At 39.4% G+C, this 17,844-nt stretch overlaps 1 protein-coding gene across 1 annotated transcript in view; it reads right to left on the bottom strand.

Annotated features, from left to right (window-relative positions):
- Positions 1-17,844, bottom strand: part of ap (apterous) — a 55,027-nt gene that overhangs the window by 9,749 nt on the left and 27,434 nt on the right. The window contains exon 3 of the mRNA XM_065489011.1: positions 5,576-6,081. Within this exon, the coding sequence (XP_065345083.1) occupies positions 5,576-6,081 (506 nt within the window). The remainder of the gene's footprint in view (positions 1-5,575; positions 6,082-17,844) is intronic.

Below are 17,844 nucleotides of genomic sequence, written 5' to 3'. Positions count from 1 at the left end.
ATAAGTTTTTATATTGCTCCAACCCCTACACCGCAACATGGCATGTTTTATTGCTTCGGGAATGTTCACTAAAGGTTGCTCACCTTTACGAGAAGAAATAGAGTGTCGGCGCCTGAAGGGTGCGTGCCGCGCGCTGCTCAACTTTTTATGATTGTATAAACTGTGTGGGGTCAAACGTCAAAAAAGGACGCCCGCGCGCTCGCACCTGTTACTCCAATGTACACACTATTATTAAATAATAAATTTCTCGTTTGAGAAACTTCATGTTGAAAATAGAAGAAAAAAAATTGTTCAAGAGGTGAAGGAGGTGCGAGGAAAACAAACAAAGGTAAAATTGAGGTGCAAAGGTTCATTTCAACATTTTTTGTTATTTTTTTTACTTTTGCTGCGGCATTTTCCAAGAACGGAGAATTGATTTTTTTTCATGTATTGTTATTTAGTTTGTGTTAAGATTACTCAATGGAGTATGAGTAGAAAATTTCTTATTGCTTTGATGAATAAAAATTTTGAAATAATATTTTTTAATTTGAAATAGTTTCTGTTTGATTATTTTCATAGGGTTTGAAAATTAATTTACACGCGGGAATATTTTAAATGTCATATATAAACACGTAGAACTAATATAGTTTCCAAATAATTATTTAAACAAGTTAATCTGGGAATTTAAGAATATAAATAAATTAATTATTATGAAGTTATTTGTTTCGGATAACCGCTTTCAAGTCAGTTTTCTTTTTTGTGAAGACTGCATAGCAAGAAAAAAAATTAATTTAACTTTCTTTCCTCTATTCCAATCTACAAAATAATCTCTTATTGTTTTTGTTGACTAAAAATCAATAGAATTTAAACCCGCTAACCCTGACGAACTTGGAAGCGCTCGTAATGCGAAACATGATTCAATCATCACAACAGATCCGTTCAATCTGGTGCTAATCTCCCAACAAAGCCACCCCCTCGCGCAGGCCCAAATCCAAAGTACATACACGCGTTTGTGTACACGATATACACATGTATATTTATTCCCCTGGCGAAAGAGAGAGAAAGAAAGAAAGTGATTTGGCGTATCAAATTGTGCGTGCAGTGCCACTTTATTAGCGTCGTCGGGTGCGCGATTATGCACGCCAGCCAGCAACAGCAGGTCCCCTTTGCAGAGAGCATTTCACGTCACTTGACATCAGCAAATAACAAAGTTGACATTTCCCCGGCTGGGCTGGTCGTCGTTCGGTCGGTCGGTGCTGTCGAGAGAGCAGGCCGTGAAATACGGCGTTTTCCCTGCCCGCTGGTTGGAATAGATTTGCAGAGAAGGGTCAAACGCGCGACATCAAACAGATTACGCCTCGATGGCTAATCCATCATGCCGCTCGCTGCCCTCGCCGCCGCCACCGCGCCGTGTGTGCGCGCGTTATCACGGCAGCATCATTATTTTGATTTGCTCTACTCCGCGCGCACAGCATACACACACACACAACACAGCGTCAGCAGGTGACTTGTCGGCGATAATTAATATTTGCCTGCTCTCTCTGTGATGGCTGCTCGCTCGATCGTTCCATCAGATTTGCTTTTTTTTCAATATTTCCCAGCTATTCAACGTAGAAAAAAATGAAAATCAATGCTAGGATGACTAGGATTGCTGGTTCATTGGAATTTAACTTCGGAAAAGAAATAAAAAAGAAACCAATTTTTTGAAATTCTTAAAGTTACGAGAAAAATTTCATTGATATAGTTACAAAAAGGAAATTTTGCCAGCTCACAAGAGATAATTTTGTCCCTTTTACGGCTTTATTAATTCACTGCGCAAATCTTTAAATGGATCGCAGTCTTTTTTCCCAGAATTTTAAAACCATTGCTATAAAAACCACTTGATCTACACGCAAAATTCAATTTTTACTGATTTTTTTTTTAATTTTTGGTTTAAAATAGGGCATTTGAAAAATTTCCTAGAAAAAGGAAAAACATTAAGCATAAAATTGGCTTTTTAACAATTAATTCAAAGGATTCAACGATAATACTGGAATATGACTGCACAAAAGTTGCCAAATTAATAAATAATTTTATTTCTTTTGGGAACGAAATCACTTGAAAGATGTCTTCCGGGTTTATTATCTATTTTTCATGTATTTAAAAATTTCTCCAAGAGATAAGAAAGAAATTTTCCTCTTTCCCGAGCTTCAAGTAAAAACCTAGCAAAAATACAAAACCAGACGGCATATTAAGAGGGTTGCTCAGCTGCTTTTGAAGCGTACAAAACGCAGCGCGTGGGCCAAAAAGTCTCGAGTGAAAGCACACCCCCAGGAGAAGAATTTTTGCAGCGGCGCAGGCAAGGGGATGAAAAAGGGGGAATCAAAGACTTATTTTCGCTCATCGGATTTCCTCCTCGTCGTGCCCGTCGCCGCCGCCGCCCTCGCGTATACGTGTGTATATATATGTATAAGTGTCAGCTTATGGAACTGCACACATTTTAATTGGCAAGATGGCGGTCCAGAAGCAGCAGCAGCAGCACTATGCTGCTGAGCAAACACGTGACCCTTCCCTCTGGCTGGCGCACATCTTACAAGGGTCATATTCAAGCTAGCTTCAAACGGCCCGTGTATTTTTTCCTCTCTTTTCTTTCCGAAGGAGTGGTGTCTTGATGCAATTCTGCAGAGGCGTACGTATTTTATTTAATTGACAAGCTCGCGAGCAGCGAAAGATAAATACCAAACACAGGGGACGAATAAATCGCCGCCGTGAAAAATTGAGAGGGAAAGAAAGAAAATACAGCCGCGCGCTGAAATTTATCTTTCCTTTACGTAAATAATCGCACGCGGCTTAATTCTTGACTGCTGTGACGGATTTTATTTATTTGCGCCAGGGAAAGAAGATCACCGTAAAAGGCCGACTGACCTCTCCGCCGTATTTGTCTCGCGACTTTACGTGCTCGGTGCGCGTCCAACAACATGCAAATTCGATTTCAGTCTGCAGAGGAGATTAGCTGCTAACCTTTTAGATAGGGCTGTTAATTTTAGACGACTGACTTTTTTCTGAGCTTCAAACCTTCATGACCAAGAATCCTGGAATTTTGAACATTTAAAACAATATTTAAAATTGTCTGAAGCCATCTAATTTGTTCAGTGATTATTGTTTTTTCTTTAAAACTATGAAGTAATTAGCCTCGTGTGTGAGAATTAGGACCATGGCAGCAACCATTCCCTGGCAACCCAATCCTTTTGGAACTGGAGACCATTCTATATATATAAAAAAACGGGTTTCCTTCGGAGCATGCGGCCTATAGATCGATGCAAAATTGTATAGTGCATTTGAAAACACTTTTAGACTCTAATAATTGCCAAAGGCTATATTTTGACGCACATTTAATAATTAAAATAGTCATTTCGAACCGTCTATATAGTGAATAAAATCGATCCAAAAATAGTAGACTATTTTAGTTAAAAAAAACAATTATTGTTAACCTTTCCGATTATTTGACTTATTTATTTAACAAATTGGATCACTGTTGAGAAAATTTGACACTGAGGAAATTGCATACATATTAAGCTAAACCGACAGTCTAAATTTACAATTGCCCGAGAGCAAATAAAATAAATAGAGAGAAACAAAAAAAAATCGATGGTTAATTGAGCTGACCAAACGTTATCTTAACTGTCAAGATCAATTGAATTTAGGTTGACAAAAAAGTAATATTTTTATACATTGCTATATTAACGTTTTTTTTAAATTATTACTAAAAAATGTATCAATAACTTGCTGGCAAGAAATTATTTTAATTTGTTTCTTTAATTTACAAAAATATTTTCTTATTTAAATTTTTATTTTAACATATATTTATTAAAATCAATGAGATTAACTTGAATAAGTAGTTTATCTTTTTTATATGGGTTTAAAAACTATAAATGATGTATATTCGTGTCTCCTGGCAATTAAATACCAGAAGTAAAAATTTAATTACGACCAAAATTGTACGTGTCATTTTATATATTATAATCTCTATCATACTAAAAATATAATAAATTCTAAGCTTCCAAACACTGACTCATAATTTCACTTTTTCTCCACGTTAGAATTATCGCCATCATCAAATGAAACTTTATTAATAAAATCATAATTAAAATTAAGAGGTAGAATTGACGAGGATTAAGAGCAGGGGGTATTCGTTCCAAGAATAATTCAAACAAACTTTTCGCTCAATTTGCGCGGGTAACGTCCCGAAAGTCCATCAGAGCAACAAAGTTTAAGCGTCGCGAGCGGCGAATATCAAACGCGGCGTGCCGACCGAATAATTGGGATCGACACTCTGGTACAACACATTTCTGAGCAATTGAGTGCGCAGCGCTCACGAGACATCGCGTATATAGGGTTGCTTTCATAATTTGTCGCGCGCGCGTTCGCTGCTCTTTCCTCGCGGCGGCGGCGGCGCTGCTCGTAACTCTCAGCCAGGCTCTTTGGGCACTTTGGCCGAGTGCCCACAATCAGTTAGCCGCGACGCCCCAATTAAAATTGCGCCGCTCATTACCTTTTACGTGACGACACACACCCCTTTGATCACAACCTACGGTTGGTTTTTCATCCACGGCGCGGCCCCTTTTGCTCGCGCCGCGCGGCTACAAAAAAATTCACTCTCCACTTTTCTGCCGTGTGTTTGCAGCGCGCGGCAGTTTGTCGGCTCGATTTACGGGGTGTCGCACGCCTCTTTCCGTTTTCACACTTTTGCACTGAAGGAGCAGAGTTGTTGAGTGCGGAGCGAAAGGTGCACTAATTTGATTGTGTGTGAAGTGCGCGAAACACGCAGCACACGCTAAAGAGCATCGTATACCAGCGAAAGAAATGTTTTATTTATTTTAATAAAATTCTAATGGTTGCGTAACCTGCTGGTTTTGAAAGAAGTTACAAGATATTACAAAATAAAATTGAACAATGTTTAAGATTGTGTAATAAATTGTTTCAGCTTTTTAGGCAATTAAATTACTAAAATATGTTTATTTCTTCAAAATAATAGTGGTTTGTTTTTATATTGACGGTCATTTTTAACCTATAGAAATTCTAAATCAAATTATTTTATATTTTGCTGCTCTATAGCCAAAATTTTCCAAATTAGCTAACAGATTTGTTATTGGACCTTTCGTTGCGACCATATTTACTTCTGAATCTTGAGTTTACTTAAATTATGCTTCCTAAATTCACTTCATACAATAATCCCATTAGCACCATTAATTTGTGAAGATTAATTAGTAAATTGCTATCTAATTCTAATTGAGATGGCTTAAATTTATTGAAATAAAATTTAAATTGTCAATTATCCTTTTGTTTGATGAATAAAAGAACATATTGCGAGCAATATGCTATATTTTTTAAAATAAAATATAATAAAATAAAAATATGAATGCAAATTTAATTGATATTACAATTATAAAAAATTTTATTGATAATTAATTGAGACTTTTAACCGGTTATTGCTTTCTATAAATTTTGTACTAATTTAATTTATTTTATATAATAAGTTTATATTTTTAACGCAATAATAATAATCTGTAATTTAATATATGGGAGAAATTATATAATTAAACAAAATAGCACTCACCAAGATTTGCAGTCATGCCCTCGAGGTCCTTGGGCTTCCTCTTGCGTGGTCGGCCCTTCTGTCTCGGGGTGGTGGGAGCGGCGTTGGGGGCGGGAGCGCCGTTGAAGAAGGGTTTGGGCTCGAGGGCGCAGGGCGAGGGGTTGGGCGGCGGCTGCGGGGGTAACGACGGGGGCAGGCTGGAGGCGTAGTCGCCGGCGGGCGACGGGAACGGCGGCTGGTGGTACGGGAATGGGTTGGCGGTGAGCTGCGGGCACGTGGGCCCCGGGGGCGGCGAGAGGGGCGGCGGCAGCGGGCCGCAGCCCCCGCCGGCCGAGGCCACCTCGAAGTGGTGCTGGCAGAAGACGTTGGGCCCGTGCATGCCGAACTGGTCCCCCTTGGTCAGCGGCGCCTGGCACGCCGAGCACGTGAAGCAGTGCACGTGGAACACGAGGTCACGGGCGCGCATCACCAGCTCAGAGGATAAGATGGCTGCTTGGCATCTCGCGCACCGCCGCATGCCAAATAATCTGCAACACACACCGCAAAGAAGCGCTCGGTTAGATTTCGTTACTTTCTTGCAAAACTGCATATGCGATCCACCGATTAGGACTCGTATTTCATCTAAGATGACAGGTTATTAAAATTAATTTGCATCTTGGTGCGTTTATATTGGTCGTCATAAATTAGACAGGTGCATTTTACATTTTACAACTCGGAATTGCGTGGATTTGGGATAAATTTTAATTTGTAACTCTCGTTTTGTATGTTTTATGCGGACAGAATTTTTTTATGAACAGAAATGTTGATGTAGATTTAAAAACTAGGTAAAAGCCAAGAGATTTTTAACAAAATTTAAAAATAAAGTAATTTTAAAATCATTAGAGATTCCTGAGTACTATTTTATATCTAGTTAACAATCTAACAGTCTAGTAAAAATATGTTAGCATTTGTAAACTTTAAAACGTAAAATGTATTAAAATAATACATTAATATATTGTATAATATATGGCTTATTTAACTGTCTTTATTTCGTTTTATTACCCATTTTTATAATATTCAAAAAAATTTATTCATCTGGTTCCCATAGTAAAAGATAAGATTATCCTTTAAAAAAGACATAATATATCGTAGTGTGCAAACTTCCGTCTTCTAATAAGTTAACATTAGATTTCATTTATATTTCATTTTTTAAAACAAAGATTTTCAGGTTTGTTTGATCTCTGGGCTCTCATTATCTCTGCTGCAGATAAAACTTTGAGCAAAATATGTAAAAGCTTCGCTGATGATGTTCTCTGTTGTTAATTTTCTATCAATAAGGATGTCATGTTTCCGAAAAATATTAAATTTTGTTCGGCTTAGCCGAATTTTTTGCCCTGCGGTGGCTGGCCATTTTCACCGGGAGCTGGCGCGGCTGACAATTATTTAATCGTGAAGTTTAATAGTGCTTAATGACCCCTGAAGGACTGGAAGGACATTCTTTTAATTTTCGACCCCTTTTCACCGGCGGCTGGCGGCTGCCCACGTGACCCAAAATTTGCTGGCTGGTGCTGCGCAGTGTGGCTGGCTGAGACCATGACTAATCCCGACCAATTTTTAACCTTCTAAAATACAAAATTTTATTTTTCTGGTGATCCAAATATTGAAAATTAATAAATCACCGTCTAACAATTCACCACACAGGCTTTTTGAGGCCTGTAATTCGTTGGTCCCAGACGAATACACACAATTAAATCGCCCTAATGATCAATAAATCAAGCCGAATTAACAGTGTTCCCCGCCGCACTGCTCTCTGCACAACCGCGCGCGCATAATCCAGCAGGCAGCGCGCGGAGCAATGTTTCGCATGAGCTTAACAATTCCCGGCAGCATTCGTTCAGTCGTAATCCGCTTTTGGGCGCCCATTTTGCGGCTAATGAAGCCGAACACGGGCCAATATTTGCCTAGCAGGCGACGTTTTCGGCGAAATACGCGCTGCTATAATATGCTGCACGATGTGTATTTGCTCTCTCGCGGCGGCTGCCGCAGCGATTGTTTGCTTTAGGTTGCCCGCAACACAGAGGAGCCACAGTAGCGGCCTAAGCACCCGGCTCTGTGTCACACACACACTCGCTCGCTCTGGCAGCGCTGAAACCCGATCCGGCCACTCGAGCCGCAATAAAAATACACCATAATGTTGTGTCAAACTAGCGTCTGATGACACCGTGATTAAAATTATGAAATTCGACGCCCGCCGCCGCCGCTGCCACAGCCGCCGCTTGATGAGAGCGACGAGCACAGTGCGTCTCATTATTTTCGTGCGTGCATGTGATTATCAGACGAGCCAGCAGCGCGTCATGGGAAAAGTGCAATCATTGTCTGGCCAGATTAAAATCCAATCGCCCCCACTTGGCTGCTGCAGCAAGCCCGCGTGCTTTTTACGCCTTTTATTCTGTCTGCATGTCAGCAGCTAATCCAACAAAGCTGCGCATGACGGGAACTATTTTTATTCCTGAACTTGATGGATGATTTTTTAATTACAGTATGTAGAATTTTCCCTAAATTTTAATTATTTAAAGGGTATTGATGCTGCCAAATTCTGGAAAATCCTTGTTGCCAATACACGAACTCGTCCCTTATATAGGATTCAGTTGAAGCCATAATTGTCCCTTAGCACCGTAAATATTTTAGAAAATTGGTTGCATGCTTTTCAAGTGTTGAGGACTGTCTCCTTTATTTCACAACAAAGAGTTTCACTAAATAAAGGTTTCATAAGGTTCTCAACGAGAGGAATCAAAATCTGCCAAGAAAATGTGGTCAAGCGCTGTAAATTTTGGAGAAAATTTGAAACATTTTAATTTTAACTGTTTAGCAAGGTCCTTTTTGATTATTGCAAATTGTAGAACAAATTTTGTATCGATCAGCAGCTTATTGCATCTAACAATCCAAATAATTTCCAATTGTCACCCTCTATCGATACAATTTAAAGGAACTCTTAATATTCTTTCTTAGATAAAAAAAATACCCAATTCAAAAAACAGTGAAATATAGCTTGGAAGAGAATACAAATGAAACCTAACCACGAATTTGTTGTAATTTAAAAAAAAAATCTTACAACAACCGGCTCTCAATCAAACCTGAAACAGAACTGCATGAAAAAAATTGTGTCAAAGCAAATTAATCGATCGATTTGTCTCGTCAAGGAGAGTTTTTATACCACAAAAATTGCCCATTTTATAAAAAATATGAAATTGAATTCCCTATTTACTTAAGATTTGCCTCCATAGCTTACCTGTGTTTCTATAGAAATAAACTTTTCATCAGTCATTTTCTTCTATTTTCATGAGTGTATGATGTAAAAAGATACTTTCAATTTCGGATGGTATGAGGGGTTGCTTGTGAGTTCTATTTAAATGGGAGAAAAATATCAGATCAAACATCAGATTTGTACATATTACTCAAGAGTCTATTTTCTTGTTTGACGGCATATATATATTTGGAGGAGCAGCCGCCATACAAAAGAGCCGCGTGACACAATTTGCCATTCAACTTTTTACCGCATCAGAAAAACGGCCTGGTCGCTGCAGTGGCTGAATGCGCTCGCGGGTTCCCCCCGCAGATGCGAAAAGCCGGTGAAAATAGGTTTGATAAACTTCCTGGAGTGGATAATTTACATGTATGCAGCAAAGCAGAGACGTGATCAATAATAAATAATGGAGACATAAAGAGCTGCACACAGATTGTTACTTGTAGCGTGTGAAATTCCATACACACGCAGCGTGTACAAATGTGTGCAGCGTCCTTTGATGCGTGCACCCCTCGCTCGCTCGCCGCCGCGCCGTCTGTTTTGCCCATTGACAAAAGCCGCTGCGGCGACACACAGTAGCAAAAAGCGAGAGCAGGTCACCTGTGGACCCGACCACAAAGGACCCTCCCCGTGGGGGGTGCGTCTCCCTCTTGCCACGCTGTCACCAGCAATTTTCAAATACGTCTCAATCGCGACGACAACGTGCGCCGACCTCGCGGTCGCCGCTTTTCGGTTTTGAATAAAAAAATAAATAAATCACGCCTGGCCTCACACTCGTCTCATCCGTGTGCGATTCTAGAGATAAAATTAACCGTTTTGACGTTGTGACAAATCTGACAAACACCCGTACGGTTGAGTCAATACGGCGGAATTAATTCAATTTAGTTTACACGATTTGAACAAAGGGAAAATATTTAGGGGTGAGCAGAAATGTTGGTTTTTTTAAAAAAAATATTGTTAGGGAAACTGAATATTTTTTTCCAAGGGAAAGCCATAAAATTTAAAACTGGTTGTCAAAATCTATATTAGAATCTGTGAGATATTTTTTATATTTTTGGAACCTGATAAATCATCTCCTTGTATAGTCCAATTTAAAAATAAAGGAATGCATTTAATTCCTCTTGTCAAGCCCAATTAAACGGATGCTAAATTTGTGGCTTATCAGTCTAGTTCAAAGGTCAATTCAGGACATTTTCTGAAAAAAATTGGTTGTTTTTATACCTTCTCCTTTTTATAAATTAAAACCCCCTCTAAAAATTAGTGTCTTAAAATGCTAGAGTCAATTTAACTATCATGTTCAAGAAATTCCATTTTGAAATTTATAAAAACCAAATAATTTTAGATTTTGGCAAACATTTTCACCGCCTAACAGAATGGCAAAAAACTGCTCACCGTTAATAGACTTGTCTTGACGTCCCCTTATGAACTGAACGGTTAAGACGATTAATTCCCTCTCTTGATTTTTCCTATTTTTCAATTACAATTACTAATTTTACATTTCCATGCAAAGGTATAGAATTAATATATTAAAAAATCGTATATTTTCAGCAACTTCAATTCACTCTCATCCATCGAGTTTGATGGGTGCAAACAAACGAGCGGAAATTTTGCTTCGGCAACAAATCAGCGGATGATTATTTATTTATTTACCCTTTTTGTTTATTTGCTTTAAAATACTATAAACATATGTCGGAACGCAGCCGCACACGTGGAACAAAAGGGAGAAGTGGATCCGTCTCGGCAAGGTAAATATGAAATGCAAAGTGAAAATCAGGATGTATCAAAACGTTTCAATGGCCACTCGAGAGTTTATCAACACACACACACAGCATATATGAGACGGCGGGGGCATTTATGCTCGTCTCATGCATGAGGATGCTGCGAGATGAGAGCGCGCGCAAAAGGGGTTTTGTTGTTGTTCAAGTGGCTGTCGTTTTTTTGCCGGGCCGCCATCGACAATGGAAGATGAGATGTAGATTGGCCAGACCCGCTGCCCGCATATGCTGCACGTCAAATCAAAATTCCACCGCGCGCGCTCTCCCTCTGGGAAAACAAACAAAACGCACACACAATCTCGTGTAATATCCGACTCTGTATTATATGGATTGCGCCTCCGCCTCTCTCTTCCCCCTTTTATCCTGTTTTATTGTTCCTCTCTTTATCTTTTCTATGAATTTGGCCCAAATCGTTCTCTGAATCCACGGCATTTTTTTTTATTGTTGCTGGCGAACGTTGCCATTAACCTCTGGAGCTAATGGGTGGCAAAGGAAGACGGAAAAAATTAGAGCTGGTGTTTCCTTAAAGGCCCACTGACGTGACTTTTTAGAAACTGTTGGGACATTTTTAGAAATTAAAATGTGTCAATAAGTTTGAGAAAATTCAAATTATTTTGTACAGTCGTGAGAGCCGTTTCAAACAAAATTTCACCCCATGCACCAAACATTGCAAACATTTATTCAAATAACGCACAGATGCTGACTGCGCAGAACAAATAACGAGAGAAACGCAGTAGGAATAACAACAAATAATAAAACATAAAATTCAGCCGGGCGGAGCACTCGAGGCTGCGCTTCAACCCTTTCGTCACACAGCGGCGTACGCGCAGAGAGAGGGTTGTTACACGCTCCACGAGGCAGCAACTAAATATCAGAAGCCAAAGCGGCAGAGGGGGCATTGTGTGTGTGTGTCGGCCGTGTTGCATAAACGCGTTCATTGAAGCTTGAAAACCAACGGGCGATACACACACCGCACACAGCTGTATATTTCAAACAAGATCGCGGCCCATTATAATAATAAGGGTTGACATATTTTCTATAGGCGATTACACGCGGCGACTCTCAAGCTGCGATATTATTGCGCGTTGTGTGTAAAAATTGGTGAAAAAGCGTTTTTGGCTGCTCCTGCGGGAACACAATAACTGTCAATCACCCTCGGCGCTGCTTTTTTATCCGTGTTTATCCACGGCTTTTAAAAAAGGATCATGCCACTCGAACACACGCACCAATTTTTTCGGCAAACAGTTTAACGAGCCTGGTATGTATAATCTGAAAATAATAAAGACGTTTCCAACTCTTTTCCCTTCTCCTCCATTTGTTTAGAAAAGCAGCAGTCGGCAGTAGAGAGCTGTGTGCCGGCGCATAAAATCGATTCAAGGGTCTTTTTGTTGCAGAAAATAAATGTTTAGACGTGCCTGCTTCTTCTTGAAAAGATGTAACAAGCACCTTGAGAGCCGAACAGTTGCTTGGGAGCGCGTGTAATGAGCGCAGTATGCAACTCTCACAGCAGGCACGCCGCGCGCACTCGGAAAAGTATAAAATAATGCACTGTATATATATAAAATGCACCGGCCGGCCGGAGAATGAAAGAGCGGACACAATGATTTATTGCGAAATTATGCGCCGACATGCTGCGGCTGCGAGCACTGTGAATAATTTAGATACGCCGCCGAGTGGGATGCACTTTGCTGCAAATTGAAAATCGATTTGTCCATTCTGATGGTGAGAAATTAGTGGACAGAGTCGTGAAATTTATTTATTTGGCAAAAGGGGAGGAGTAAGTTTAAACCATTATTTAGAATTTAGCATTTTTCTAATTTTTCCTGCTGAAAATAGTCGTTTTCAGATAGTTTTGTTTTTTTTAATTGCAAATATTTAATTTCGTCGTTTTTATTAGACTGTAATTGAATGCACATAATTTTTAAATTCTTTAATTCAGTGGAGCGGTTCAACGGTCATTTTAAGTATTTGAACTGTTGCTTATCGACCATTTTTCAGAGCTGAATTTATTTTTCTCCTCGAGATTGATCCAAAGATGACTGGACAAAAATTTACAAGTACTCAAATACTTGAAAAATTTTTAATGTACCTCCTTTTCCTTTAAAAAATATTTCTTTTTCATTAAATTTAAATCAGCTTCCTTTTACCTCTACTTTTAATTCAAAATCTGCGTGATCCGTGCCCATTTGAAGCTTGGAAAGATGAGGTGTCTAAATTACACAGCCGTCTGGTCCTCTACCTCTCCATTCAACTTGAGAGAGAGAGAACGCAGTGTCAAATTTTCGTCTCGGGCGCTATTTTCTTTTCAAGCCGGCCCGACAGTGTTTTAAGAGTAACTTGATCGTCATCTGCGCACTCGGGGAGAGAGAGAGGATATATTTTGACAGTGCGAGTGAGTGCTCGGCGCGATATTAAGATGTTGCACAATTGTGACAGAATCTCATCTTGTAACCTTATAACCTTACAAGACGACCCCCTGTTGAGGAAGTAAAAAATCGCGCATCGTAAAAAGCTGAACACGCATTCTCTCCTGCTGATGCGTGCCGAGGCAACACTCTGGAAATTATGGCCACGAAAATCATCGCGAGCGCGCGCGGCGAAGGGAAAATTCAATTTTTACTCGGCGAGAGGTTGCGGAGGTCACCGCGAGATTTATTTGGAAATTTTCAAACTTGGGCGAAGCTCGTAAATTTTTCCGAATAAATATTTTGAATTATTTATCGACGGTGCGCCGGCGTTCTCATCGTTCGAGTTCATAAATAAAGAGTTGAAAGAAGCGAGCCGAAAGTTGTTGTTATTAGTTTTTACTCCTTGCTGCGACCCTTTAATTCCGACAGAAACGCAAGTTTTCACACGCACGCTAATTCACATCACCATAAAGGGGCCGCTGAAAATTTATTTTCAATCCGACTCCACTCGGTGTTATTATTTATTTTTCGAATCAGCCGCCGCGGTGGGGGTCCAGGCGCACCGAGAGGAAAAGGCACCAAAAAGTAAATAAATAAACGCCCGCGGTGATTATAAATACAAATTTTCTCTCGGCCAGCGAGATCGTGCGAAATTTTATTAGTTTTTAATAAATTTCGCAAGGATCGACTCGTAGCTGCCGCCGCCGCCGCCGCGAAACTTCCTTTTTATCTTTCTCGGGCGAGCAGCGTGGCGCGGCGGGCGAGTGTTGTTTTATGTGTTTTTCGCAGCCGCCATAAAATGTCTCTCTTTCTTTGTTTGGCCGGGACCACCACGGGGGGCGCAGACACGCGAGGGATCGCCCCTTAAAGGGCCAGCGGGGCTCCAGCGATATGCATCTTTGCATAACTCCGCGTGCCCCGCTTGCGCTGCTGCTGCTCCGCCGAGACACATAGCGCGACACAGAGCAGTGTGACAACGCACGCACCTCATTTTTCATATTGTTTCGCGGAATCCGGCCCGACGCCCGGCTGCATGCGTTCATGTCCCTCCCAGTGGGAAAAATTGCTGCTGGGATGGACGTTGGGCAACTCTCCGGACGCGGCCTCTTTCCTGTCAGGTGTGAAAATATTTCGTGGAAGAGGTGTTTGGGTTTGGACTGGATACAAAATACCACGCTGCACGAAATGATGTCGACAAAATTCAATTTTAGGTGTTGAATAAGGTTTTATTGATGTAAAATAGTAAACAAAGTTTAAACATAAAGCTAAAAAAATAAATTTAACAAATTTGGGAACCTATAAATTACACGTAACATTTTATTTTCCACTAAATTAATTCAAGTAAAGCACTTTAAATTGATGATTGTTTTTAAAAGTAAGTTAATCTTATTTTAATTGTTTAATGACTATTTTTAATATTTTATTTTAAATTTTGCATGCATTCTAGTTACTCTTATGTAATTGTATATTTTATAATACTTCTCATCACTCCCTTTTTCACATTTGAATCCATCTTGTTCGAAACCACAAAGTAATACCTATAATTTAAACATTGCCTCGTAGGCCTCTTAGTGAGATTTTTCTACATATTAATATTTATCAAGTTTTTGTTGCAAATTAACACCAACGTGCTAAGTACGCATTTTAGCTACTGCTCTCGGAAAGGATATGAATTTTGCATCTAATTTGCATTTCAACTTTGCAAGCCTTAACTGGTTCTTGTCAGTTGCACTTACTTTTCATGGTCTCTCCCAACATATTGTTGAACACATTTATGCAAATTCGAGCTGGATTATCGCAGAACGAAATTTCCACGGCAATATATCACAAAAGGCGCACAAATTTCTAGTCACATGCACATCTATCTAACTGTAAGCATATTAAGACTCTGGCGCATTAATTTGCATTCATTAAGCGCGGTGCACGCTTTTATTTAAACGTAATAATAATTTTCAGCGGCGGTGGTGGTGGCGGCATCCGACAAAAAAATCGGCTGCTCTTCAGGATGCATGATAATGTGTGGCGTTTGTGCGCTGTGAAAAGGCACGATGATGGCTCTCAGCATGAAGCCAATAGATAAAAAAGAACACCAGCTTGCTTTTGATAGCTAGCGTGCTCTCCCCGAATTTCTCTCTCGCGCCACGAGAGCAGATGAGAAAAATAAAACTGCTCTCTGTTTTTACTTCTCGCCGCAGACTCCTTAAGAAACCGCCTACTATTTTTATTGCGGCCGATATTTTTTATATAATTTCGGTTGGAGGACGAAAAAAGGTACCGCTGCGAACTTTCGGGCTGCTTGCGTGTTTAACACAATTTTTTATTAATTTATTGCCCCCAATGAATTAAATTCAAATCATCATATCGAGGCGAGCGGGCTACAGGTGTGCTCCGCTTTCCGGACGGTTTCTGCAATCTCAGATGGAGAAAATGAAGAAATTTTACGACCAAAATAAGCTCAATTTCTCACGATTTATTTATACAGGTGCTTCCGGTGACAACGCTAACTGTTTGGAAAAAATAACGAAACGACTGTCTTATGTTTTCTGAATTATTTAAATTGTTTTTTTTCTGGGAAAATACCTTCTTGGAAAAAATCTCTCAAAATACTTTCTGCATCTATATATAATTTACCAAGCAGGTATTTTAATTTCAAGACCCAAAATATTCACTTTCTCGCTGCCTGCGTCTCTCATGTTTAATTTGTGTGACAGTGTTTTCCTGTTCATTTTGATAGCGTACGTTACAATTTAACGCGCACCTTTCACAATTATTCCAAGAATCCGGCAAGTGATATAGCGTATCAAAACGAAAATGAGATAAGACTCCTAAAACAACTAACGGCTTTTGTGTACACACTTTTATTATTTAAAACTTTATTCCAGAAGTGAAACACGTGAACTAAATTAATTGTTTTTGAGTACTTCAAATATACCGTTTCTAAAGTAAATGGATTTTAAGAGAGAGACTTTATAAAATCATACTGTAAAGATTATATAAGTGTATTTATCCGTCCAAATTAAGTTTTTCCCTTGGAGAGTGCAGAGTCACCTCGCGCTGTGAGCCGCCGCGCTGCTGGTTGACGTGGCGCGAGTCGCGCTCATCATCGCCTTTAATATTCCGTAATTACCGGCTAAAATAGGTGCAAATTACGGCCGACGATGATGAAAGAGCGCACGTATCTATTGCTGCTGCAATAATCAAATTTAATGGCTTCATACATGATTCCCTTTGTCAGCTGCCCGCCTCGACGCCTTCCAGGACTTGGGAGATTTTTAACGCAGACACTCTGCTCCGTGTGTGTGTAATCCCTTTTTAATAACAACTAACCTGCGTAATTGCTTGAAAAGTGTGAAAAAGCTTATCACAAAATTTGAAAATGTAATTGCGGGCATGCTAATTACATGGTTCGTGCTTGTTTGTAAAATCACCGACGCAGGTATCGCTTCATAACCATCTCTCACCCGATTTTGAGCCGTGTTTGTAATTTTTCATTTATGCATATTCAAATCTGCGTGGCTGTGAAACAGGAAAAAAATATGCGCGCTTTATCTCAAAATACCCACAGCGAGAAATGCAAATTATCGTTATTAACAACGGCCCTCCTTCCTGCCGCGCGGCCACAAAAAAATATCGCGCGCCACACAAATGCATTTCATTATCCCAGTAGAACAATGCTCACCGCGCGCATCACATAGGTATCTTAATCAGTAGTCTAATAAATTATATTCAAACCCGATATATTCATAACGCCTCAGCATAATTTTTTAGACTTTTCCTCCTGTTCCAAAGACCGGCAGTCAGCTTGAGTTTTTTTTTTTATATAATTTTACTAATCCTATAAGTCTTATCAGATCAAACTGCGGGGAAACTAACGCTTTTGCTCTATGTAGCGCTGAATCCATTTGAAATTTTTCACGAGTTAAAAGGAAATGAAGATTATTTTACGAAAATTAGCATAATTAATTGTACCAGAACTTTACAAAAGTTAATTATTGACGCTGAAAAAATTTAGTTGTTCGTTATTTATTAAGTGTATGTGTTAAGAACTAAACGTGGGTCATGCGATTTAAACCTTTTTACCAACTAAAACCATGCAAATCATAGTTTTAAAAGTATATAAAATCCCAATCAAAATAACATAGCTAAAGCCGTTTGAAAAAGTCTGAAAAAATATATAAAGAAGACGGAAAACAGGGAAAACGATTTTTCTGTTTAATTTGATATATTGACCTTAAACCGTTTAAAGAACAATTAATATAGTGTTCTATGATCAAGGTACTGAAAGAAATTTCACTCTCCAGCTCCTTCAGACCAGTTTCTCTGATCAGAGCGTTAAATTGAAATTTTCATTTGATCGCATAGGAAAGGAAAACAACCATTGACAAAAAACAAATATTTTTTGGCAATTTAATCGATTTTATCGGATTTTTATGATCATGTTTTATTAAAGATTAAAATTCCCGTAAAATGGGTTTCAGTGTGAGTGTTTAACGGTTGTTTTGAGTGAATCATATAATCTCATTAAACTCATCTGAAAAAAACTTACCATAAATTTTGTAAATCAAGCTTCGGGCTGAACGATTTGGCCTGCGCGCGTTCAAATCGTCAAAATAACGTATTTAACTGACAATTAGAGCCTAATAAGAGAGAGGCTATGGAGCCATATCACTTTACACACACACGCGGCTCCGGAGCTATCAATTAAAGCAGAAAAATCAACAAAGCAGCCGGCGGCAAAAACAACGTGGGGAAAGCATTCACTATATGGTTGACCAGCACTTTCGGTGATTTATTGCCTGATAAACGCTTTTACTATTTCTCTGT

The sequence above is a fragment of the Cloeon dipterum genome, chromosome 4, assembly GCF_949628265.1.
Source record: "Cloeon dipterum chromosome 4, ieCloDipt1.1, whole genome shotgun sequence".
Classification (NCBI taxonomy): Eukaryota; Metazoa; Arthropoda; class Insecta; order Ephemeroptera; family Baetidae; genus Cloeon; species Cloeon dipterum.
This window is presented reverse-complemented; position numbering and strand designations above follow the sequence as displayed.